This window comes from Artemia sp. Qi Xiang Cuo, chromosome 18 (assembly GCF_049724085.1).
Source record: "Artemia sp. Qi Xiang Cuo chromosome 18, ASM4972408v1, whole genome shotgun sequence".
Lineage (NCBI taxonomy): Eukaryota > Metazoa > Arthropoda > Branchiopoda > Anostraca > Artemiidae > Artemia > Artemia sp. Qi Xiang Cuo.
The window spans coordinates 45,475,503-45,503,214 of record NC_142811.1 but is presented as its reverse complement, the minus strand read 5'-3'; the positions used below and the strand labels follow the sequence as shown (position 1 = coordinate 45,503,214).

Genomic DNA, 27,712 nt, shown 5'->3' with positions numbered 1-27,712 from the left:
TGAATGGACCCCTTCTGAATTTTTACGACAACCTTATCTATAGAAACTTTATTTGCCCCCAGGGCATAACTTACAAACGTTGCCCTGGGGGCTCTGGGGGGTTTGTCATCCTTAAATACCTAATTTCGAGAACTTACAACTACGTTGAACAAAATGGCTGTATCTAAACTTTTATTGAATGTGTTTGGGGGAATGGTGATCGTGAGAGGGGGGATAATTACTCTCCACTCAATTTCAACTATTAAAAAGGGCAATTTCAATTTCCTATCAAATGAGCCCTTTTTGAAATTTCTACAACAACTTTCTATATAAACCTTATATACCCCCAGGGCATAACTAACAACCCTTGCACTGAGGACTCTGAGTGGGTTATCCTCCTAAAAGACCTAATTTCCAGAACTTTCAACTACGTTAAACAAAATGGATATCTCAAAATTTTGATTGGGTGCGTTTGGGGAAATGGTGGGCGTGAGAGGGGGGTTAGTTGCCCTTCAATCACTTTCAACTATTAAAAAGAGCACTAGCCCTTTCAATTTCCAATTGAATGAGCCCGTTTTGAAGATTCTACATCATCGCTTTCTATAAAAATCTTATATGCCCCAGGGAATAACTTACAACCCTTACCCTGTGGGCTGTGGGGGGGGGGGGGGAGTTGTCATCCTAAAAGACCTAATTTCCAAAACTTTAAACTACGTTGAAAAAAATGGCTATCAAAAAATTTTGATTGGATGTGTTTGGGGAAAAGGTGGACGTGAGAGGGGGTTTAGTTGCCCTCAGTGACTTTCGACTATTAAAAAGGGCACTAGCCCTTTGAATTTCCAATCGTTTGAGTCCTTTTTCAAGTTTCTACAACAAAGATTTCAATAAAATCCTTATATGCCCCCAGGGCATAACTTATAACCCTTACCCTGAAGAAGGTGTGGGGAATTTCCTGCTCATAGATATAATTTCCTAGACTTTAAACTGCGTTGAACAAATTGGATGTATCAAAATTTTGATTCGATGTATTTGGGGAACTGGTGGGCGTGGAAGGGGTGTTATTTGCCTTCCAATCACTTTCGACTATTAAAAAAGGGCACTAGCCATTTCAATGTCAAATCAAATGAGCCCTTTTTGAAGTCTCTACGACAACGCGTTCAATAAAAACCTTATATGCCCCAGGGCATAACTTACAACCCTTGCCCTGCGGGCTGCCGGGTGGGGGGGGGTATCATCCTCAAAGACCTAATTTCTAGAACTTTCAACTCCGTTGAGCACCCTGTTTATTTAAAAATTGCTCGTGGAGGTTTTTTAAGAGATTTTGGCCATGAGAGAGAGGCTAGTTAGCCTCCATTCATTCTCAACTATTAAATTAAACGCCAACCCTTGAGTTTCAAACCATATCAGCCTTTTTGAAGTTTCTACGACATAGCTTTCTGTAAAAAAAAAACCTTATATTTCCCCAGGGCATAACTTACAACCCTTGCCCTGAGGACTGTGGGGAATGTCCTCCTCAAAACATAATTTCTATCTGGAAATCAACTACGCTGAACAAAATGGCTATCTCAAAATTTTGATTGGATCTGTTACGTGAAATGGTGGGCGTCGAAGGGGTGTTAGTTGCCTTCCAATCTTGTTCGACTATTAAAAAGGGCACTAGCCACTCCAATTTCCAATTTAATGAGCCCTTTTCGAAGTTTCTACGACAACCTCTTCGATACGAAGTGCCCTGGTCTAAAGGAAAAAAATAGTAAATAATACATTGTGCCAACATCGTTATTATATGCCCTGGGGCATAACTTAAAACCCTTGCCCTGAGGGCTGTGGGGGAGTTTCCTCCTCAAAAACATAATTTCTATTTCGAAATCAAGTACGCTAAACAAAATGGCTATCTCAAAATTTTGATTGGGTGTGTTTGGGGAAATGGTGGGCTTGGAAGGGGTGTTAGTTTCCTCCCAATCACTTTCGACTATTAAAAAGAGCACTAGCCGTTCCAATTTGCAATCGAATGAGCCCTTTTTCAAGTTTCTATGACAACTCCTTCGATACGAAGTTCCCTGGTATGGAAGAAGAAGAAAATAAATAATGCATTTTGCCAACATCGTTCTTTACTTAGATAGGATTTGTTACTGTGAAATATGTATACATTTTCGGGGGGGGGCTAATTTTTGTTGCGGGTTTATCCACGGCGGAAGTTTCCAGGGGGTGAACTTGTCAGGAGAAATTATACACCGGAGGAATTTTCCAGAATTCCTATACAAAATTCTTTTTAAATGTCTTGCTTTCTCTTTTCCGTCTCAATTTTACGCGTGGAGTTGTTAAGGGTAATTGTCCACAGTAAATTTACACCGGTCTGAATTGTCTTGAGGATATTTCCTTGGGGAGGGGGATTTCTCTGTGGAGGTGAGGCCAGGTTTCCTGGCATTACTTAAAATCGATCAGAAATTAAATAAGAAAAACAAGTTTTTTCAACCGAAAGTAAGGAGCAACATTAAAACTTTAAGAACGACTCCTGAAACACAAGGGTCGTTTAATTAGAACAATAAGAAGCTTTTTTAAAAGTACTAAAAAACTTTAGCATAAAGAGCGAGGTGTTGATGAGGGGGCTATCCCCTTCATATACGTAAAAATTTCTGTTCGTTTTAAGTTTGAATTTTGCTCTTTACTTTCAGTTGAAAAAACTTGTTTTTTTTATTATTTAATACTATTAAGATAAACTGAAATAATGGCTACTATTCTTCAGTTTGCATTAAAAAACAAATTTTCCTCTTTAGGCGCTTTTTAAAGCGCGTTTTTGAACTTTCCCTTTCAATGACCCTTGTTTGTTCTTTTGATGTTAGAACAATCCTTTTTTGATCATAAAAACGAGATTATAACACTAGACATTACCTGGAATCTCTTCTTGCATGGGGATTTTATTAATGAATTTATTTGTAACCCAACATATACAGTCAGACTAGGGGGGGGGGGGGTACAGTGAAGACAAGTGTTTTGGGGTGTTCTTCCTTTATGCTGGGTAATCATTTAGGAGTACGATTTCATTCAATACATGTTTTTGTCTTATCATTGTAGTAAGTTTTTTTTTTACTTATTGTTTGCTGTTTGTCTGAATCTACAAGTTTGCATGGGTCTGTGGAATTTGTATCCCGTGAAATTTGCCTTATGTAATACAGAGCCGAAGAGGGTTAATTGACCATGAATTATTGCTTTGCCATATCTTCTGTATGCCTTTCCATCATGATTGAGAGGCTAGGCAAGAAAATTATATAGAGGGTTTGTGAATATGTGGTTTAATTTCATGATCGCACCTACATTTCTGAAAACCTCCAACCGAATTAAATTAATATGATTCTTAAATTAAAGATTTTCTCTGCAGAAAAAAACTTTACAACCCAGTTAGTAGTAACTAGCTCTTACCATTGCTATATCTATCCTACGCAAAAGAAGAAGGCACATTAACGTACATACTGTCTCACAGGAGGGGATAAGGAAGGGAGCCCTCCTCAAAAGCATAAAATGTTTGTGCAACTATGTTATACTGCTCGTAGACCATTTATATGTATTCAAGCATTTGATCAATGATTTTTTAGATCCATATTTGTGAGATTGAAAAGTTTTACAATTTCCCTCTGTCTTATTATTTTCCTTAGGTTTTTATAGCTTAGAAATAAAAACAGCCCTGATGTTCTCTTATCACTTCTGTATTATAAATCAACACGATCCAGACCCAGGATAACCACCATTAATCACCAATTTTTTGTTTAGAGAACATGCCTTGAACCAATTTCAGGGTAGAATCATCTCTCCCCCTTTACCCATTAAATGTAATGGTTTTCAGAAATGTAAAAATTATGTAGCTTTTTATTCCTTATCTGATGTTCCTGAAAATAGCTATTGCTGAGTAGTTCAACTTAGCCAGTCTTTTTTTAACACTGTCTTTTTGGGGATTGATTTTATGGTGACGTAATTGATTTCCAAATATATTGCTTTAGCTTCTTAATTTCTTAGATCTGCATCTCGACTCAAAACTGATCATTTTAAAATTTCATAATTATGTATGCTGATAAGGATGTGTGCACTGCTAACGCTTATGCATCTGGTGTCTAAAAAAAATGAATTATACCTGTTGCTTTAATTTTTTTTCTTGCATCTTATAGTGGCCATTGTTCAAAACACCAAATTTTGTTTTTGACAGGAATTCTTTTCTGATAGATTTTTTTTTAATAGGTCGTTGGTGAGTTTCTCAGTTTGTGTGAAATAGATCATGTATAATAACTACTACTATTAACAACTCATCGCAGCGCCAAGTCACCTGAGGGGAACACAGATACGCATGCTCCTCCTTCATCTTAATTTATTCAAAGCCTCCCTTTTCACACCCTCCCAGGAAGTTCCCATTTCCGTTAAATCTTTCTTTACGACATACTCCCACCCCAACCGCAGACGACCTGTTTTCCGTTTAGCCCTAGAGGGTTTGCCGAAAGGACAATCTTTGGCAGAACGTGCCCTAGCCATCTCATCCTTTCTCTCATTACAGCCCTAGAAAGCCGGATTGAAACGCACTTTTCGTACAGCCTATTGTTTGAAATACGGTCATTCAGCCCGGTACCTATTTGTAGGCAATCTCTCTGGAACACATCTAGCAACTATTCTTCCGTTTTTCGGAGCGCCCATGCTTCAGAACCATGTTTGACCATTGTCATCACTGTAGTTCCAATATTCTAATCTTGGTTTGCAGACTTATCTTCCTATTCTTCCAGACTTTTTTTAACTGTGAAAAAACACCCTGAGCCGTTGCTATTCTAATTTTAGCATCTTCACTGCTCCCACCATCTTTACTAATAATACTACCAAGGTAAGTGAAGCTGCCCACCTGATCAATCTTTTCATTACCCAACGTCACCTTTTCATCTTCACTTATTCCTAGCTTTTGCGACTTAGTCTTCTTAGCCTTTTTTTTTCAAACCTATTCTAGCACCCTGAACTTGCAAAACCTCTAAAAGTTCATTCGTAAGGTATGCAAAAATTATGTAGCTTTTTATTCCTTATCTGATGTTCCTGAAAATAGCTATTGCTGAGTAGTTCAACTTAGCCAGTCTTTTTTTAACACTGTCTTTTGGGGTTTTCTTTTTTTAGTCCTACTCAACTGTTTTGTATTACTGTTTGCAAGTCTGTTCGTGACCAAAATTCCAACTCACTTGTGAAAATGGTGATATGAAATCTTGTCCTAGTCAAACCCGTTGCTTAAATGCATGATGCAATGCATTCAACACATGAGCTGTATGATTCTCTTGTATGACGAAATTTTGAAAAAAAAGGATCGAATTAAAATCCTCATCATTTTTTTTGGTAATTAGCACATCCACCTAAGCCGAATGCTGTTATCCCTGACAGTAGTGTCGCCAGTATTCTGTCTATGTCAGAAGGAAACCTTTTCGTTTATGGGGGGTAGGGGCCCAACCACGAAAAAGGTAATTTATACAGCCCTTGTATAACTGGAAAGCAAATCCCTTTTGGAGGCAGGGGATCCTAAAGTTATTTAACTTTTCCTGTGGTCTCGCCATTGGTCCCTCACGGATTCAATTGGGGAAGTAAAACTCCCCTAGACTTAGGTGATGCTGACGATATAAGCATTCTAAATGAAAATGTTAGCAAAATGAATGAATGTTTAGAGGTTTTGCATGTTCAGGGTGCAAGAATAGGTTCGAAAATTAATTTTCAGAAGAAGTCGCTAGATTAGGAATATGTGAAGATGAAGAAGTGATGTTGGGTAACGAGAAGATCGATCAAATGGATAGCTTCACTTACCTCGATATTATTATTAATAAAGACGGTGAGTGCAGTGAAGATCTTAAAAGTAGAATAGCCAAGGCTCAGGTTTTTTTTTCTTAGTTGACAAAAAGTGAAGAATAGGAAGATAAGTGTGCGCACCAAGATTAGAATAATAGAAGCTACAGTGATGACAGTGGTTTGGTATGGTTCTGAAGCGTGGGCGCTGTGAAAAAACGGAAGAAGATTTGCTAGATTTGTTCCAGAGAAATTGCCTGTGGATTGTTTTTGGAACCTAACTGACTGACCGTATCTCAAACAGTAAGCTGCACGAAAAATATTGGTCAATCCCGCTTTCTGGGGCTATAATGGGAGAAAGGTTGGATGGCTAGGACAAGTTCTGCGGATGAAGGATGACAGATTGCCTAAGATCGTTCTTGTTGGGCAACCGTATAGGGCCGAACGAAAAGCAGGTCACCTTGAACGGGGTGGGAGGATCTCATAAGGAAAGATTTGAGGGAAATTAGAACTTCTTGGATAGGTGTAAAGAGGGAGGCTACGAGTCGGTTGGGATAGAGGGGGAGCATGCGTAGCTGTATTGGGTTCTGTTCGCTTGGTGCTTCAGTGAGTTGTTAGTAGCGGTAGATATAAAAAAGCATTTCAGTTTTACAAACATAAATTTGTGACCTTGAACTTAACTCTACCTACATATTTTTAAAAAATGCAAATAAATAAACCAAACCAGATTCCAGCTGAACGAAAAACCAGTCCATGACAAAAAAAGAACACACATAACAAACACAGGCTCTTTATTGACATTAATTAAAAAAAAACTTTCCTAAAAATATTTTTTTAAATTAAATTTATTGGAATTTTTAAAATTATCCTCTGTTGATGAAGATACCTTTTAAAATTAAAACTAAAAACGACCAGAAATTACTATTAAAGAATAAATTAAACCCAAAACAAACAGAAATTAAATACATACAACAAGTGATAATATAAATGAATAGATATATCTTAAAGCGAGTAATGCTTCGATTGAATAAGAAAATCAAGCTTAAAACAAATACAAGTATTTTGGTATTAAATTATAAATGAGACTTAACACGAACAGATATTAAATAAACAATAAATTCTAACAAAACATACAGTACATAGTAATTTATATGAAAAAATAAATGTTAAAACGAGTGAAACTTAAATTGAATATGCAAATAAAGCTTGAATCAAATAAAAATAACTACAAACAAGAGTTTGGGTATCGTCTCACTGCAGAAGCCTAAAACCTACTGCGTCATTGGCGCTTTACTGAAAACAATTCTTTGAAATATTCTCACTTTTGTAAATTTAAGAAATCCAATATTAATTAAGATTTTACGGAATAAATGTCTGCATATGTATATTAAATTGAAATTTCAAAATTTTTTTCAGTAAACTCAGTTGATTTTTTTTTCAGTAAAGTACAAATTATAGTTTGACGTTTAGAAAGCAAAGGGATTGTGAATACAATCCAAATTAATCTATGCTCGTTTCGATTTTGACTCGAATGGCTAGTTTAAATTTTGTTCGGTCTGGGTTTCATTTATTTGTAGATACTAATGTTAGGTATTTGTATGCTTGGTAGATTATATGATAATCCGGACGCCAGGTGTTGAAAATGTAAATCATACCACGACGGAATGGGGCTGCTACGAGAATTAGCCTACCCTCCACCCCGTAAATTGACCATGCGGATTCAAAAATACCAATGGCACTTGCTTGCGAGTGGTGGAACACTCCGAAACTTGACATTTTATTATATTTTGGTGTTTCATGCAAGAAAATACATGTTCCACAGAGTTTGAGGTGCAGTTTTCCGCTCAAATAGAAATGCCTAGAAGCTATAGAATATTTTCATAACAAACATACACAATTAGTTAAAAAAATTGCATAGTTAAAAAAAAATGGAAAAACTTTATGAATCTTGAACAGTCTTCGAAAGTATAAACATAATCATATTTAATGTTAGATATATAATGATATTAATTGTTGAAACATCAATCAGTTAAAGTTTTTTTTTCACTGTAATTTGTATTTTAGTTTTCAATGCTGTAAGAAATGGGAAATAATAAAAATGTAATTTGAGATTAATTCGTTTACATTGTATCACTAAATAATCAGAAGGCTTTATGTTTTTAAAGTTAAAGAAGGGGGCAGTATCCAAATTTAGCTTGTAGTGAAACTATATGTGTCTTGGCCAATCTTGAAAAGAACTAATAAAATTAAACTGAATATTTGATACATAATGATATTAATGGCTAAAAGCTCATCAGTTCAAGATTTTGTTTCACTGTAATTTTAAAATTTATTTTCAATATTAAGTACAAAAGAAAACATTTGTAATATAATTCGTTTTCAGTAAAGCGCCAATGACGCAGTAGGTTTTAGGCTTCTACAGTGAGGCAATACCCAAACTATTGCTATTAGTTATTTTTATTCGATTCAAACTTGATTTGCATTTTCAATTTAAGTTTCACTCGTTTTAAGATTTATTTATTCATTTAAATTAATATATATTGTATGTTTTGTTCACATTGATTGTTTATTTAATTTCTGTTCGTTTTAAGTTTCATTTATACTCTAATAGCAAAATGTTTGTTTTCGTTTTAAGCTAGATTTTCATATTCAATCTAACCATTACTCGCTTTAATATCTATTTATTCATTTATATTATTACTTGTTGTATGTTTTTCGCTATGATTGTTTATTTAATTTCTGTTTGTTTTGGGTTTCATTTATTCTTTAATATTAATTTCTGGTCGTTTTGAGTTTGAATTTTAACAGGTATTTTCATCTACTGAGATTAAGTTTAAAATGGCCTTTAATTTTATTTTAAAAAATTGTTTTTCTGAAAGTTTTTTTCTAATTAATTTTTTTTTGCTTTTGATTGTAAAAATTTTAAAGTTTTTTTTGGCATGGGGGGGGGGGTGGTTACTGTCCGATTATTCTTGACTTTAAAAAACGGATCTAGAACTTTCAATTCAAATCGAATGAGGCTTTTATCAAAGTCTATATGATTACCTCTTTGATAAAAACCTTATATATGAACAATAGACAGCTTGCATAACTTGTGGACAGCGATTGACAACAATGAATGTATTGAAAAAATAGCTCCAATAAGGGAGTTTAGACCATTTCACTTGCTGACACAAAGGGATCACGGCTGTTTGGAATTGACCTTAATAGGAATTTGTGTGCCAAAGAAATTTTGCATCTATCATAGAGTATGTATTTTAACCTAATAATTCGATAATTAAAATAGATTTCCTTTGTGTTCTTCCGACACAAAACCCCTTCCCATAAGTTTTAAGACCCCCTTAATAATTTATGCCCTAGGGTATAACTTACAACGACTCCCCACGGGTCCTTGCGGGATGTGTCTATACCGGAGTTTTTGTTATCAGAACTTTAAACGCCTTTAATAAAATTTCGATCTCAAAATTTTTATCGGATGCATTGAGGTCGTGTAGGAGGGAGAGGGGCTAGTTGCCCTTCAATCTTTTTTGACTCTTAAAAAGTGAACAAGAACTTTCAATTTCCAATCAAACGAGCCCTCTCTAAAGTTTATACGAGCATCCTTCCATAAGAAATAATATGAAGGATTCGGATAATCCTTAAATAACAACCGTTGCCTTGGGGGCTTTTGGAGAGTTGTAATCCTCAAAGACCTAATTTCCAGAACTTAAAACTACGTTTAATAAAATGGCTGTCTTAAAATTTTTATTGGATGTGTTTGTGGAAAAGGTGGGCTTGAGAGGGGGGTTAGTTGCTCTCAAATCCATTTTGTATATTACAAAGGGCACTAGCCCCCGGGATTTCCAATCGATTGAGTCTTTTTTGCAGTTCTTAAGACAACTCCTTCTATAAAAAACCTTACGTTCCCCCGGGGCATAACTTAAAATACTTGTCTAAAGGGTTGTGGGGGATTTTTTTTCTCAAAAACACATTTTCTATCTGGAAATCAACTACGCTGAACAAAATGGCTATCTCAAAATTTTGATTGGATGTGTTTGGGGGAATGTTGGGCGTGGGGGGGCTAGTTGCCCTCAAATCACTTTCGACTATCAAAAAGGCCATTACCCCTTTGAATTTTCAATTGAATGTGCCTGTTTTGAAGTTTCTATGACAACGCCTTCTATAAAAACCTTATATGCCCCCAGGGCATAACTTTAAAACTCTTGCCGAGGGTTGTGGAGTAGTTTCCTCCTCAAAAACATATTGTTCCCTGGAAAGCAGCGACCCCGACCCCCCTGGTGAGCTCACCCGTATTTTGCGATGTGTTTGAGGAAGTGCTGGGTGTCGGGGTGGGGCCCCTCCAATCATTTTGGACTATTAAATAGGGCACTATCCCTTTGAATTTTCAATCGAATGAACCTTTTTTGAAGGTTCTGCGACAACGCCTTCTATAAAACCTTATATGCCCCCAGGGCCTATCTTAAAACCCCTTGACCTGAAGGTTCTGGAGGAGTGTCTTGCTAAACAACATATTTTCTATCTGGAAATCAGCTAAAATGAACAAAATGGCTATCTCCCAAATGTTAGTGGTTGTGTTTGGGGGAATGATGGACGTAGGGGGGGGGGGGCTAGCGGCCCTCCAATAACTTTCGACTATTAAAAATTGCACTGGCCCTTTAATTTCCAATCGAATGAGTCTGTTTTGAAGTTTCTACGACGAAACCTTTTATAAAAACCCTAAACGCCAGCAGGGAAAAACTTAAAACCCTTGCTCCGAAGGTTGTGGGGGAGTGTTCTCCCCAAAAATATATTTTCAATCCGGAAATCAACTACGCTGAACAAAAATGGCTATCTCAAAATTTTGATTGGACGTGTTTAGGGGAATGATGGGCGTAGGGAGGGGGGGGGGGCTATTTGCCCTCCAATAACTTTCGACTATTAAAAAGGGCACTATCCCTTTGAATTTCCGATCGAATGAACCTTTTTTGAAATTTCTACGACAACGCCTTCCATAAAACCTTATATGCCCCCAGGGCATAACTTAAAACCCTTGCCCTGAGGCTTGTGGGGGAGTGTCGTCCTCAAAAACATATTTTCTATCTGGAAATCAACTACGCTGAACAAAATGACTATCTCAGAATTTTGATTGGATGTGTTTGGGGAAATGATGGGCGTGGGGGGGGGGGGATATTTGTACTCCAAACACATTCGAATATTAAAAAGGGCACTGGCCCTTTAATTTCCAATCGAATGGGCCGGTTTTGAATTTTCTACGACAACGCCTTCTATAAAAACCTTATATGCCCTAGGGCATAACTTAAAACCCTTGCCCTGAGGGTTGTGGGGGAGTGTCCTCCTCAAAAAAAAATTTTCTATCTGGAAATCAACTACACTGAACAAAATGGCTATCTGAAAATTTTGATTGGATGTGTTTTGGGGAAATGATGAGCGTGGGGGGAAGGGGTCCAGGTACACTCCAATCACTTTTAACTATTACAAAGGGGACTAACCCTTTAATTTCGAGTCGAATGAACATGTTTTGAATTTTCTATGACAACGCGTTCTATAAGAACCTTCTATGTCCCCAGGACATAAATTAAAACCCGTGCCCTGAGGGTTGTGGGGGGGGGGGGTGTCCTCCCCAAAAACATATTTTCTATATGGAAATCAACTACGTTAAATAAAATGGCTGACTCAAAAGTTTGATGGGCGGTGGTTGGGGGACTGAGGGGCGGGGGGGGGGGGGAGTTGCCCTACAATCACTTTGGACTATTAAAAAGTTCACTAGAACTCTCGATTTCCAATTGATTGAGCCCCCTTTGAAGTTTCTACGACAAACCCTTCCATATGAAGTGCCTCTGGAAAAAAAAAAAATATAATAATAAAACATTGGAGCCGTATGGCCTTTACTATAGGCAACGCTACAGCGTTGCCTGTGATACAGACTAACCATGTTGGGAGAGTTGTTGGTTTGCTGTCCTAATGAAATTTATTTTTAAGGAAACAAGAAGTCCGAAAATCAGAAAATAGAAGAATTCGAAAGTTTGAACTCTGGAGAAGCAAGTAAACGGAAGGATAAAAAGAAGAAGAAAAAAGGGGAAGAAGAAATTGTTAGTGAGCTAATCTATTCATACTATTTAGAAATTGCTTACCAATACTATTTAGACTATTCTAGTCTAAGAAAATCTAAATAAGAAACTATTTAGAAATTGCTTACCAATACTATTTAGACTATCCTAGTCTTGTAAGTTCATACCCTTGCCGAGATTTCTTTTAAAAAAACTATAATGTTACAAGTAGCTTTTACTTTTATGTAAAATGGGATTGAAAAAAAAAAAAACTTAAAAGGAAGAAGATGGAATGTCAATTCGTGTGTTGGGGGATGTAATTCTTCCTCTGTTAGGTGTTACGTGGTTTCTATTAGCGACTATTTAGCCGTCTTCTTGTTGAATTGCATTTGTTGTAGTGTACTGCAATGCTGGTGTTTTAATACATGCGTAGATGTGTTGTTGGAGCTCTTTTGATCCCAGACACTCCCAAGCAAATTATAGTCTACCATGTTTTTTATGGAAAGTGACAGTTCTTAAAAGGAACTGTATCCTTTCAAGTGGCTTTTAGCTTTTGTATAAACTGGGACTAAAACAAAAAGGAACCTAAAGCTTAAAATAAAGGGGATAAAATCTCAAATTGTGCCCCTTAGTATTGGAAAATTTCTAGAGGAGCATTTATATATGCTTCTTCTGAAAGTATATATGGCGATCTATATAGTTTATTTGAATCATTTGTAGCAACTCCTTATTTGTAGGTATTATATTATACTTTATAATGTATGATAATAATATATATTTTATTGTTGAAAAATAATGAAATACTATTATTACTGTTATTATATTTCTATCTTTGTTATAATATTTCGTAATATATAATATGTATTTTATAACAGATATTATATTTTGATTATACTTCCATATAGATGAAATAACGAAGAGAGCTGTTTCACTGATACTGATTTTTTTTTTAATAACGATTGCTTTTAAATTGTGGAATTAGAAGGGTCATATCCTTCTCTTCATCCATCGTCTGAACTGACTTGAACTGGACTTAACGTTGACTATGACTGTTTTTTTCCCTTCATAGTGTTAGATGATCGGGTGGTGTTAGGCTCCATTGCAGCTCCTCCTCAACTGAGATGCCAGGTAAGGCATTCGTGTCGGGTTCAAAAACAAAACAAATTCTGCTTTTTGTTTGGCATCACACCTATTATCAAGATTTTGGATTTTTGGGAACCAAAATTGGATGATTTTGGCAGTCTTTGGCAACCTTGATTTTGGCAATCTTTCATCTGTAAAACACCACTCAAGTTTCTTTACACAGTTTCTTCATACCACCACCAACTATCTTGAGTATCTTCATTGCTGCAAAATAATAATCTTTGTCATATCCAGATTTTTTATTACCGGCGTAGCTGCCACACAGCTGCCACACTGCCACATAATAATCTTTGTCATATCCAGATTTGTTATTACCGGCGTAGCTGCCACACAGTATTTCCCCTTGTATATAAGGATTAAGTTAGACGTATCTGTAATGGCTATAACTATCTCACTGAGTAATATGGATTAAATATGCTTTGCTTTGCGGTCGGTTTATTGTTCTCAGCTTCTGTCAGAAAGATGGTGGAAAACATGATTGAGCGAAAAATTCTTCGCCACTCTTTGTTGTAATCTCCAAGAACCCCTTTCACTTTTCGGAAAGAAATGTTGACGAAAATTCTGCCGTTTCGTAATTTACCCCCCTTCCTAGAAAAATGTATGAAATTAATCACCCACCCAACTCCTACCTCCTTTTCCCAAAGAATCAGACAGCTGTCCCTAATGAATGACTTGTTTTGTGACCCTTTACTGTTCTTCCGAAATTGCAATGGAAATTACGCGATTCACTTTCGGATTGTTCAAAATTGATAGTCTACATAGAAATGCTTCTTTTCAGGCAATGGTTCACTTTTTTGCTCAACCTCCAAATCACTTGTGGGATTCTATAAAATAAACTTTATTGTTACTCATGAGTGGAGAAGCTGTAAACTGAAGATATCCTTTTCGTCATCTTATATTCACCCGTCTGTTTATTCCTTTAAAGGGGAATTCAATAGACACAACTCTATGAAGCGGCCTTTTAGGACATGGCGCTATGAATTTCGTCATGAAAAAAAAAAGAAATAGAATTGAAGTTTGTAAATTAGAACTTGATCCAATTTGAAGCTTGCTTCTGGCAACACTGACATTAAGCTATATCTGGATTGCGAAATTTAGTTTCACGTATTTGCAATTAGTCATTTTATAAGATTAGAAAAAGGACAGTAAACCATCAGCTCTCACGAAGTTTATCCATTGTTCTTGGCCATTATGCGTAGTTTATCCTTTCGCGCATTTAGTGTTGAAAAGTGACACTAGATAGCAGGTAATATTTATTTCTTAGAATTACTATTTTACTATATACTACTTATTAACTTACTTATTACTTATATATAGCTTAGCATTTTCATTAGCAAATAGCTTGAAACAATTTAAAAAAGTTTTCGTTGTTACTAAAAAGTTACTAGCATGGGAGAGAAGTGTTACTCAGAGAGGTGCATCAGACATGCCTTGATTAGTACTACTTTTCATAAATCATTGGAGCACTAGACACATTCTACTCTGTTCAGAGCTCCATTGTTTGCTCTCTCCTATAAATTTCTTACTTTCTTTACCTCTACTTCTATTTTCTTATTCTTCCACTGCTTCTTTATTTATTTCTAAGAGAGGTGCAACAGACATGCCTTGATTAGTACTACTTTTCATAAATCATTGGAGCACTAGACACATTCTACTCTGTTCAGAGCTCCATTGTTTGCTCTCTCCTATAAATTTCTTACTTTCTTTACCTCTACTTCTATTTTATTATTCTTCCACTGCTTCTTTATTTATTTCTAAGAGAGGTGCACCAGACATGCCTTGATTAGTACTACTTTTCATAAATCATTGGAGCACTAGACACATTCTACTCTGTTCAGAGCTCCATTGTTTGCTCTCTCCTATAAATTTCTTACTTTCTTTACCTCTACTTCTATTTTCTTATTCTTCCACTGCTTTTTTATTTATTTCTACCTGTTCTTAATTTCCTTACCTTTTCTTTGTACCTCTGCCTCATTCGGTAACGTCTTGCTCTTGTTTGGCTGCTGTTGGGTTGCCAAAAAAGGCGGTTTTTGGCAACCTATCATTCTTCTATCGTAAAACATCATGCGTCTACTGTTGCGTCTAAACGTCCATCGTTTGATTTAAAACGATAACATCTTGCTTTGTTTGGCGGCTACTGAATTGCCAAAGACAGCACGGTCTTTGGTAGCCTATTATTCTTCTTTCGTGAAGCGTGATGCTTCTACCGTTGCATCTAAATGTCTATCGTTTAAACGTCAAATGGTATGCTCTTGCTTTTGTTTGGTATCTGTTAGATTGCCAAAAAATACATTTGGCAACATATCATTCTTCTTTCTTAAAACATCTTGCGTCTACCGTTGCGTCTGAAGGTCTACCGTTTTAACGTAAAAAGGTAACGTCTTACTTTTGTTTGGTGGTTGTTGGATTGCCGAAAAAGACAGTTTTTGGCAACCTATCATTCTTTCTTTCGTGAAATATATTCCAACTATTTTCGCCTGCATAAAAAACCTTGAATATATTCCAAACAATCATATTTTGTTTACTAGGAGGCACAAAATGAACCCGAGGAAACTGTTGAGCCTCCTACTATGGAGGAGGTGGCTTCAGCTGGTGAAGATACCACAGCAGCCAAAAAGAAGAAAAAGAAGAAGAAGAAGGGCGAGCCAGCAGTAGATGAAATTAAAGACGGAGAAGGTATTATTTGCAAATTAGCACCTTATTCCGTTCCTCAGGTGTAGGATTTTAGCTAGTTTTTGCACTGGACAGAACAAATGTTTTTAGATGTATGCGTTGTCTGTCTGTGCAAGCTCTGAACATATCTTTAGAAACAAACATTTTTGTTTTTCTAAAATATCTCTATGGAAACTAGGTGGCAAATATATCGTGTTTTTGTGGTTAATTGAAAGAAAATATCTTTCCGATGGATTTTACTTTACTTTTAAATCAAAGAACATTTTCATAGAACATAATAAAATTAAAGTCTTGTTGAAAACTAAGCATTTAAGTTTTTTTTTTTCTTGGCTGCTATTCAAATTCTGCTTTTGAATTGTTGGATTGTCAAAAAGAAATATATATATATATATATATATATATATATATATATATATATATATATATATATATATATATATATATATATATATATATATATATATATATATATATATATATATATATATATATATAGGGTATAGTGTTAATTTTTTAAAGATTAGTGTTGCATTTTTGATCACAAGTCACATAATTACAAGTTAGTTTAGTAGAAATAACTTATCTCATTTCAATTGCGTTTGAATTTGCTTTGTACATAAACTTTTCTCATATAAGTTGATGCATTATTTTGATGATTGATGATGAAATTTAGTTTTGAAATTTTTCATCATAAAGCACAGAATTAGTATTTTTCTTAGTGAAATGGACGTTTCTCATTTCAGTTACGTCTCAATTTGCTTAGCAAAATAAACTTGTGTCTTATTAGCTTTTGCATAATTTTAAGAATTTTTCTCTGTAGATTTTCCATTTTTGAGCATGTCCCAAAATATAGATGCTAAGAAAGTACAAAATTTTGTCCCGCATTAAAAATGTTCACATGAAGCTCGAATTAATAATAAAAAACAAAAGGTTCAGCTTCTATAAGCAAGTAATTTGATAACACAAAGTTCTTGAATTAAAATCCCCTCACTTTGGATCCGTGTTATAAGAGTTACAAGAGCAGCAACTTAGGCCAGTCACGTGGAGTGTTTTACCTGTAGACAGGGAGCGGAATTTTAAAATTGAATCAGCAAAAAGTAAAGGAAAAGGAAAATAATTTTTGTTGCCTTTTCTGAGAACCCATCCACATTAATTCACTCCCCCTACCCACACTAAAAGGGAGTTCAAACGACTCCCTTTATCACCGGTAAAACAGAAGAATGGTGGCCAAAAATGTATCTCCTTCAAGTAAGAGCCTCTGATCTAAAAGTCAGAAATTGAAAAAGTGGCCATTCTTTCCCAGTCACCGCTCTGCACGGTGAAGTTTAACCTGTTTTTTACGGACATTTATATCCAAATAATTGCGATTGTTTTATTTTCAAATTTTTACCAACCCTATATACCCTATAAGGAAACGAGCATAAATTCTTGGGCACAGAGCCTGAAATGGAACATAACGCCAAGTTTAGTCCCTAAAGTGCCTATAAAAGTCCCTAAAATGCAGAAAGGACTCATGGTCTTTTCTGCACTTATTTTAATACCAATTGCCCATTTGTTTGTGTTATCTTAGTCTTGGAACGAAAATAATAACGAATAATTAACGGTTAAAAGTTCTGGGAAGCACCCGATAACACAAGCAGTAATTTAGATTAACTCAAAGCCCATAAAAGCATCTCTCTGATAATGTCACTTTCGTGGATGTCAAACGCGGGTGCTTTTTTTCTTCTTTTTTTTTGTGGTTAGCAGATGTATAGTATTTTGTTTATATTATTTTCTTGTGTGTTGTTTCATGCATTTCTTCTGCTTCTTTTTGTCTACATATTTTTCTCTCTTAATTTTTCTTCCTTTTTCGGTAACTTATATTTATACAAAACAATAGCTAAATATTTGTATTCTGAGATTAGAAGATTAACTTCTTTTTAATTTTGTTTTTGATTGTATTTCATCGTTATTTCACAGTTCTGATTTAATCGGAGAATCATGAGGATCCAAGTTCTTATCAAAAGTATTCCGTCTAAAATCATCCTTAATTTGAAATCTCCTGGGAATTTTAGTTTTATTTCTGTGTTGATAAAATTACAAATTTTAGTTTGATAATTTTTGAAATTTTTTAACTTCGTGTGTGAGATATTCGATCGAAATTTTATTCGTATTCGACGGGAAGGGACCTTAAATTACCAAGGACAGTGAAAATCAAATCTGAGTGTTTGAATTTGAATTGAATTTTTAGTGAAAAAGACTTCCATATGCAGTTCTTGGTAACTGGGTGCCAATTAATAATAGAAGTATGGGTGAAAAATTAACAAAAAATAAGCTAAAAGCATATGGCACCAAATAGCTTAAGAAGGTGTGGCTTTCCTTTGAAGCCTTAGTCGTTTTTGGGAATCAACAGGCCGTTAACGTTTGAATTTTGACAAACGAAAAGTGTGATCAAATTTAACTAATTAGCTATACTTATTTGTTTTTACAAATTAGTGTGGCAACACTGACGAAAATGACTTAGTAATTATGAAACAACCAAAAGAAAACTCTTAGAAAAGGTTCGAATAGACTTTAGACGGTCCTAGAGGGAAAAAAAATTCTAATTTGATGTTCTTGGCATTTTCAGCCATTCTTAACTAAATTATTTCTTTTTAAAATTTGATGGTATCTATTATAAATTAAAAAAAAAACAATGCAAATGCTAAACAAACTTTGTTCGGAATTTTATTGCTTTCAAACTTCTTTGAATAGAAATTAAAAAGCAAAAATAATAGCTTAAGCTTAGCTGCGCTATTGAACAAGAGACTGCTCAAATTGAACAATATCTCATGGGAAATACAATAAAATAAAAATAATTTAAAAACGTGTACAAAATTGAAGCGTTTGAATTAGGATTTGGATTGTCTTTCTCAATAATAGTGACAAACTATTTGTAAAAATAAGCCAGAAAAACGTCTTTTTATTTTAAATAAAGCAGTCCCAAAGAAGAAAAAACAAACAACACATTTATTAATAAAGAAAAATTCGGTTGAAAAAAATCATTAATAAAAAAAATAATGATTTGTTTGTTTTTATTCTTTGTCACTGCTTTATTATAAATTAGACCCGTTTTTCTCGCGTAATTTTTTGCAAATGGAAATGGAATTTTTTGTAATTGTAAATGATTATGTTTCACAAATTGCAGAACTAATTATTCTCCTGAATTAAGCAAATGAATCCATTTTGTCTCATCCCCTGAATTTTATATCAGAAAAAAATAACATGCAAAGCTGTTGTTCACTATCGCATTAGATATGGACATGTTTCTGAAAACCCCCTAAAAGGTGAAAAATTGCCTAAAAGCTTGTGTTACTTAGATTTTAGTCATATATAGGGAGGTAATCATTAAGATCTGGCCGAAAAAATAATAGTTGAAAAATGAGTAGTATAAAAAGATTTGAAAAATTTTAATAGTAGACGTTCTAAACTGAACTAGTCACTCACTGGAAAAAAATACTTTCGACTGAGACAAAGAAAAAAAGCTCGAATTATGCATCTATATTATATTTCATATTTTTGTTATATTTAACTATCTGATCACAAAACAGATATTATTTGATCAGTGTTTATAAAAACATCTTAGTATGCTGGATTATTTTTCAGGAGAGAAAAGGAAAGATGTTAAAGAAGAAAAGAAAAAACCGATTAACAAAGCTGTTGCTGCACTGCAAGAAGCGCTAAGGAAACAAAAAGAAGAAGAAGAGCGATTAAGGAAAGAAGAAGAAGAAAGAATACGAATAGAAGAAGAACTGGAAAAAAAGAGAGAAGAAGAAGAAGAACAAAGGAGAATAAAGGAAGAGCAAAAAAAGCAACGAGAAAAAGAGAAGCGTCAAGAGCGTAAAGCCAAAGGTTTAATTCTTACAGCAAAACAAAAACAGGAAAGACAAAGAATGGCAGCAAGTTTAGAAGCATGGAAAGAAAGTGGTAGTCAAATTCCAAGTGTAACTGAAAAGAAAGCTCGACCAGGAACAAGAGTCAGGCCTAAGAAAGGAAAAGTTGAAGTTAAAGAGGCAACCCCCAGTGAGGCTCAGGATGTTGCTGAAGCTAAAGGAGAAGGGGTGACTGAAGAAGCAAAAGTCAATGGCTCTACTACTGAGCCAGTACTAACGGAACAAATAGCAGACAGCTGGGAGCTTCTGGATGGAGAGAGTGAAGAGGAATCAAGTTTCTCTGAACCTAGTAAAGAATTAGTTAAAGAGGTTGAAAGACCTTCTGAAGAGGAAAAACTGTTACAACAAATAGTTAAAGAAATCAAAGACGACAGATATATCAAAGAAGCACCTCTAAAAGTTCCTTCCAAAAAAGTTCCCCAAAAGGAGCTCTCTTCTGACAGTGAATCGGAAGAATCCGATGAAGATGAAGATTCTAAAGAAAAGATTAAACTGAGACTCCAAAAACGGAGAGAAGAAAACCAGAAGAAAAGAAGTGTAGACCATCTTCGTGCACCGGTTATATGTGTTCTTGGCCATGTAGATACTGGCAAAACAAAGATTTTAGATAAATTGCGTCGTACTAACGTTCAAGATGCAGAGGCAGGTGGCATCACCCAACAGATCGGAGCAACTAATGTGCCCCTTGACGCACTTCGCGAGCAAACGAAGACTGTGAAAGCTTTTGAGCCTCTTAAAATAAAAATCCCAGGACTCCTGATTATAGACACACCCGGACATGAATCTTTTAGTAATCTGAGGTCTAGAGGCTCGTCATTGTGTGACTTGGCAATTTTAGTAGTTGACATTATGCATGGAGTTGAGCCTCAAACTATTGAATCTATAAAACTCTTGCAAGACAGAGGTACTCCATTCATAGTTGCCTTGAATAAAGTGGATAGATTATTTGAATGGCAGTCAAATCCCAAAAAAGACATTCGAGATGCGCTAAAATCGCAGAAACCCAATACAATACTTGAATTTAAGCAGCGGTCAAGCAGTGCTTTATTGCAGTTATCAGAGCAAGGTTTAAATACAAAGCTTTTTTATGAGAATCCAGATCCAAAGGAATATTCTTCTGTTGTACCAACAAGTGCAATTACTGGCGACGGAATTGCCAACTTGATAGCAGCAGTCGTGGACTATAATCAAAAAATCCAGCCGAAAAAATTAATGTTTTCTGAGGAACTTGAAGCTACAGTATTAGAAGTAAAAGCTATTACTGGACATGGTACAACTATTGATGTGATTTTGATTAATGGTTCACTTAAAGTTGGAGACGAAATGGTTCTAGCTGGCTTAGAAGGACCTATTGTAACTCAGATTAGAGCCCTACTCCTGCCGAAACCAATGAGGGAACTGCGAGTTAGGGTAAATATGTTTGTTTTTTTCTTTGCCAGGGCCATTAAAAGAACTTCGAGGTAGTGTAAAGATTTTTCTCCTATTTTTGTGCAATTAAAAAAAAAAAAAAAATAAAATAAGAAGATACATTGAAAACCAGTATAAGACATGTTCCACCCAGTTTTTGCTTTAATACCAAAGCTAATAAGAACTTGAGCTAGGATAAACAATTTTATTCTTTTCTTTCTTAGATACTCTTCTGTGTAGCGTAAAATAGTGTAAACATTTTTTTCGTTATCTTTTTTTTGTATAAATCCGCACAAGCTTTGATTTAGGGCATGTCTTTTTTTGTCTTTTTTTCTTTTCTTAACATTGCATTTCTCTAGTCTTCTTTTTTATATAAATCTACACGGGCTTTGATTTAGAGTAAACATTCTTTTATGACATTTTTTTCTTTCTTATTATTATGAATCAAACAGTTCTTGGTTACGAACTGTAAGTAAGGAGCTACTTGGCCCAATAGTAACGGAAGTTGTAGGAAAAGATATTGATAACATAAAAAGAATTGGTTTTTCATGTTGATTCCAAATATATAAAATCCATTAACTTTAATGCTACCCATCAAAAGCTACCAACCTGAGAAATTGGTAGCCTGATTTGCCTGATTAGCCTGATTGGTATGCCTGATTTTAGAAGAAGAGGGAAACACCTAAAAAAATTCAAGCAGTCTTGATGAAAATGACACCATCAGATTCAACATATCAGGAATACTACTGCAGATGTTTCAAGATCCTATCTAAGAATTTTTTGGAATTTTGAATTGTTTTTGCCAGACGAAAGATCATGGATGCTCGTTTAATTTTTCTTTGGGAGGAGGGGACAGGGGTGATCGTGCCGAACAACAGTCCTATAAAATCGGGAGAGGGCTCATTTGAACAGAAAATCAAAAATTCTAGTGCCCTTTTTAAGAGACTATTAATTAAAAAAAAAACTTTTCACAAAATAAGTTTTTCAAAAAAAAAGTAAAGAACTCCATTAAAGCAAAAATGAACAAAATAGAATCAAATAATCTACCAAGCATACAACTACCACAAATCAGCATCGATAAATAAATGAAACCAAACTGAGTCGAACTCAAAACGAGCAGAAATTAGCTTGAGTATGGTTCAAAACCCTTATGCTTTCTAAAAGCCATAATATAATTTGCACTTTACTGAAAAAATTCTTTTGTTTTCACTTTTATAAGCGAAAACATTTCTCTAAGAAATAAAAAATCATTAAGCTTTTAAGGAATAAATAGCAGCATATGTATATTAAACTGACAATGCACATTTATTTCAATTTTTTATCAGTAAAGTGCAAATTATATTCTGGCTGTTAGAAAGCATAAGTTTTTAACCCTACTCATGTTAAATTTCTGCTCGTTTTGAGTTTGACTCGGTTATTTATTGTAATTTCCTGTTCGTTTTGGGTTTCATTTATTTATCGATGCTGATTTGTGGTAGTTGTATGCTTGGTAGATTATTTGATTCTATTTTGTTCATTTTTGGTTTAAGGGAGTTCTTTACTTTTTTTTGAAAAACCTATTTTGTGGAGAAAGTTTTTTTTAATTAATTTCTGTTTGTTTTATATTGACACAGTCTTTTTCAGGGAAAAAGAAAACATTAGTTTGAATTTATTTTGGCTTGCTTAACTATAAGAAAATTATAGTTTGGCTTGCTATTTGTATGCTGGAAAAACTTTTTCAGCAATTTAAAACAACATAAACCCTTTTGAAAATCATTACGCAAATAGTAGTGTTTAATTTGGTCATATACATCCTCTAGTTGACCTGATAGATAAAACTTCATACCTTATCCAAAAAATTATATCCATGCTCTTTCACAGCCTGGGTAGACTACGCTCTTGTGATTTAGTAAAATTTTAGGAGTAGAAGTAGAAATAGAAGTAGCCCCTAAAGTTTGAACTTAATACCCTCAGTCGTTCTTGGTATATTGCTGAGATGTCTTATTGGCAACCAGCATACACACAGTGTGTTTTGATTTAGTTATAAAGCAGCATTTAGTTTTCAAGCATAATGGGCAATTTACATAACTGTGAGGGGTTGATCAACCCAATAACCCTAGAGATATAGTTACTAGATTGCTCAGCTATGCTGAACGAAATGGCTGTATTGAAATTTTTATTGGACGTGTCTGGAAAATTATGAGCTAAAGAAGACGGCTGATTGCCCTCTAATCACTTTTGACTCTTAGAAGGGTACTAGAACTTCTACTTTTCAATCAAATTAGCTCCTTGAAAATATCAGTGACATTGCAAACTATGATAGAGCATCGCTGCCTATGTCCTTATATGCCCTTTTGATACCTGCATGCATATAGTTTTTCGGTTAATTGAAACTCCCCCTAAGCGTTCCCTAAAAGTTTCAACTTAATGCCATTAGTGTCACTAGTTACAGTAACCCTAAAAACAGCATTAAATGTATACACACACTGTCTTCTGGTTAGTTCAAATCCACAGCCTATGAAGGTATGAAGGTGAAATTTTAAGAGAATATTTCCATTGTACGGATGACAACCTACCATCCATATGCAGATTGTCAAAAGAGCATATCAGCAATATCTTAGGAATAATTTCATGTGTGAAATTAAAACTTACAACACTTGTTGCGGGGGATGTTGAACTAACCAAAAGACAAAATTTGCATCATAATACGACTGCTTCTACTCCTACAACTACTACAACTGCTGCTATTATTATTACTGCTTCTACTACTACTGCTACTACTATAACTATTGGTGCTACTACTACTACTAATAAACCTAAGAGTATTAAGGCGAAAATTTTGGGCAATATTGTAACTGTATTGAAATAAATCGAAATATCTATGCCCATATAGGTTGTCAAGAGGACGTATCAGCAATGCTTCAGGACCGGTTGATGGTATCAAGTTAAAGATTTCATCGTGTGTTGAAGAGGATGTTAAAAAAAGTTGGTATTTGCATACTGCTACTAATGCTACTACAACTATTGCTACGCATAATTACTGAACATTTCAAAAATGCTAAAAAAATTGATGTCTCAAAATTTTTTTAGATTCTATCATGAAAAATGATGGGCGTAGGGGGGAGGGTCTCTCAAAGCACTTTGACTCTTAAAAAGGACACTATAACTTCCAATTTAAAATCAAATTAGACCCATCTGAGTTTAATACAACCACCCATTCCATATAAGCCTTATATACCCCCAGGGTATAACTTAAAGGCCTTTCCCCAGGGCTCTGGGGGTTGTGCCAACCCAGGAGGCATTGTTATATGTTTTTGGACTGTTTTAAACAAAATTGCCATCCCACAATTTCAATCAGATACAGTTGGTGAAAAGAGGGGTAGTTAGGTGGGGGTGGTGGGCTACTTGACCTTCATCACTATGGACTCTTAAAAGGGAACGAGAACTTCCAATTTCAACCAAATGAGCCACCTCTAAAGTTTACACAACCATCCACTCCATAAGAACCTTAAATGTTCCAGGGGGCATAACTTACAACCCTCGCCCTCAGGTTCTGGTGGTTTGTATCAACCTCAAAAGCCTTGTTATATGATATTTCGACTATTTTGGATAAAAGGTCTCTCTGAAAATATCTATTGGATACTTCTCGGGAAAACACGACGTGTTTGTATGTGTGTGTGCGTGGGGGGGTGGGGGTAGCTGCGATCTGACCACTTTTACTCTTAAAAAGGGCACTAGAACTTGTGATTGCCAATCCAATGAGTCCCCTTCGAAGCATATACGACCACCCTTTCTATAAGGACCTTATATGCCCCCAGAGCATAACTTACAACCCTTTCCCTGAAAGCTGTAGGGGGGGGGGGTGTATTCCTCACAAAATTGTTATCTCCAAATTTTGATTGGATGTCTTTGGGGGAATGATGAGCGTGGGAGGGGGGGGGGCTGGTTGCTCTCGAATCACTTTTGATTTCTTAAAAAGGATACTATAACTTTCAATTTCAAATCAAAAGAGCACCATCTGAAGTTAATGCGACCACCCATTCCATAAAAACTTTATACGACCCGAAGCCATGACCTACGACCCTATCCTAAGGGCACAGGGGTGTTGTGTCAACCCTTGAGTCATTGTTTTAGTTCTTTGGACTATTTTGAGCAAAAGTATTCTCTCATAGTTTTAATCAGATTCGTTTGATGAAGAGGGGTGGTCGGGGGGAGGGGGCTAGCTGCCCTCCATCACTTTGACTCTTAAAAGGGAAGTAGAAATTCTAATTTATAAGCAAATGAGCCTCCTTTAAAGTTTTTACAACCATCCCTTCCATAAAAACCTTAAATACGTCCTGGGTATAACTTACAACCCTTGCCCCTAGACTCTGGGGTTTATTTCAACCTCAAAAGCCTTGTTATATCTAAACAAAGATTGGGTTGAAGTAAGATGTGATTATTTGTATTACAGGATAGGCCAATTGGATATCTGTAATATATACTTTTTGTTTGTGGTTTGTATGGGCTTCAATACTTAAAACTAGTTTTTCTATGGTTTTCAGACGGAAATAATAACAATAACATTTTTCCATTGTAACCAGAAGTTACAAAATGAAAAATTGTATTATTGTTAGCAGAAATCCATTATTGATGAAAAGTAACCAAGCCAGGAGTAGGTGTAGCAGTGGTGTCAATTGGGGGGGGGGGGCGTGACTTATATATTTTGAAAAGTACCTTTTTTTAGGGATACTCTCATATTAAAAACGACAAATTTGACCTCCTCCCCCCCTATATTTTAGTGAATTGGCATCTCTGAGAGGTAACATAGTAATGCCCCCCCCCCCCATAAATACTCCTACAACACAAATACTCCATAAACACTCCTGGTGGAGATGGTGTTAAGCATGCTGGTTGATTTTAAGCTGACAGGATTACTTGCGACAAGGTTTTACTTTCTTACACGCTCTCCCATGTTTGAACATACTTGGAAAGGTAAGTATACTGTATTTAAGGCAGGCTGAAAACGAACAAAATCGTGTTGATGTGATTTTCTTTTGGGCTCTAGCAATACAGACACACATGCTTTCTTCAAAAACTAAAAAGTGCTTGTGTTTTTTACTGCACTTTCTGGTGTTTTCAGACAACCCTGTCTCCGTTCAAGAATCAATTCTTTTTTTTCAAAATATTGAAAGAATCTGAGATTTGATTAAATACATTCTATTCACATTTCGTTGACTAACGTTTTGATGCTCCGTAATTATTACTTTTAAAAGCAGGAAATAATCTTACATAATATAATTGACTATGACTGTAAAATTAGATATACTATGTGACTATGACTATGACCATACTGTGACTATATATATATATATATATATATATATATATATATATATATATATATATATATATATATATATTATTTATATATATATATATATATTTATAGTCACAGTATGGTCATATCATAGTCACATAGTATATCTAATTTTACAGTCATAGTCAATTATATTATGTAAGATATATATATATATATATATATATATATATATATATATATATATATATATATATATATATATATAAATAATCTTACATAATATAATTGACTATGACTGTAAAATTAGATATACTATGTGACTATGACTATGACCATACTGTGACAATAAATATATATATATATATATATAAATAATATATATATATATATATATATATATATATATATATATATAATCTTACATAATATAATTGACTATGACTGTAAAATTAGATATACTATGTGACTATGACTATGACCATACTGTGACTATAAAAATATATATATATATATATATATATATATATATATATATATATATATATATATATATATATAAATAATCTTACATAATATAATTGACTATGACTGTAAAATTAGATATACTATGTGACTATGACTATAACCATACTGTGACTATAAATATATATATATATATATATATATATATATATATATATATATATATATATATATATATATATATATATATATATATATATATATATATATATATATATATATATATAAATATATATATATATATATATATATATTTATAAATAATCTTACATAATATAATTGACTATGACTAAAATTAGATATACTATGTGACTATGACTATGACCATACTGTGACTATAAATATATATATATATATATATATATATATATATATATATATATATATATATATATATATATTATATAGTCATATTCACAGTATGGTCATTGTCATAGTCACATAGTATATCTAATTTTACAGTCATAGTCAATTATATTATGTAAAAAAAATATAAGAACACCGATGGACACACTTCATGTAAACGCTGGTAAGTAAAAACCGCAGCCTGGTAGTCGTACTTGTCCCACATCCATCACCTTTAATTTCCTAAAACAAGCTACTGTACTATTAGTTTCTTTAACTTACCCCCTATCAAACGGATTGCCTTATTATGTAATACCTATACGCGCCTAAAGCTACCAAAATAATTGCTAGCCCATAACACACAGCCGTACGATATATAGGGGCTAATAATCGCATGATAAGAATCAGCATCACCCGATCTGGTACGAAGTGCATCAGTCGACATATAATTCAAAGGCCTCTTGCAACTTTTGATGCCACAATATCACAGTGACGTTTCCATGACATATTGCAGTCTAGGTAAAAACCTAGATATCTCATTAAATTAACCTGATCTAGAGAATTACCAGAAAATAATGTTTGCCCACCGAGATCTATGGGCTTACTAAAGACAATAA

At 34.5% G+C, this 27,712-nt stretch overlaps 1 protein-coding gene across 2 annotated transcripts in view; it reads left to right on the top strand.

Annotated features, from left to right (window-relative positions):
• Positions 1–27,712, top strand: part of LOC148941547 (eukaryotic translation initiation factor 5B-like) — a 96,640-nt gene that overhangs the window by 51,449 nt on the left and 17,479 nt on the right. For both annotated transcript variants that reach the window (XM_089103846.1, XM_089103847.1), the window contains 3 exons: positions 11,746–11,855; positions 15,485–15,632; positions 19,254–20,950. In XM_089103846.1, the coding sequence (XP_088959972.1) occupies positions 11,746–11,855; positions 15,485–15,632; positions 19,254–20,950 (1,955 nt within the window). The remainder of the gene's footprint in view (positions 1–11,745; positions 11,856–15,484; positions 15,633–19,253; positions 20,951–27,712) is intronic.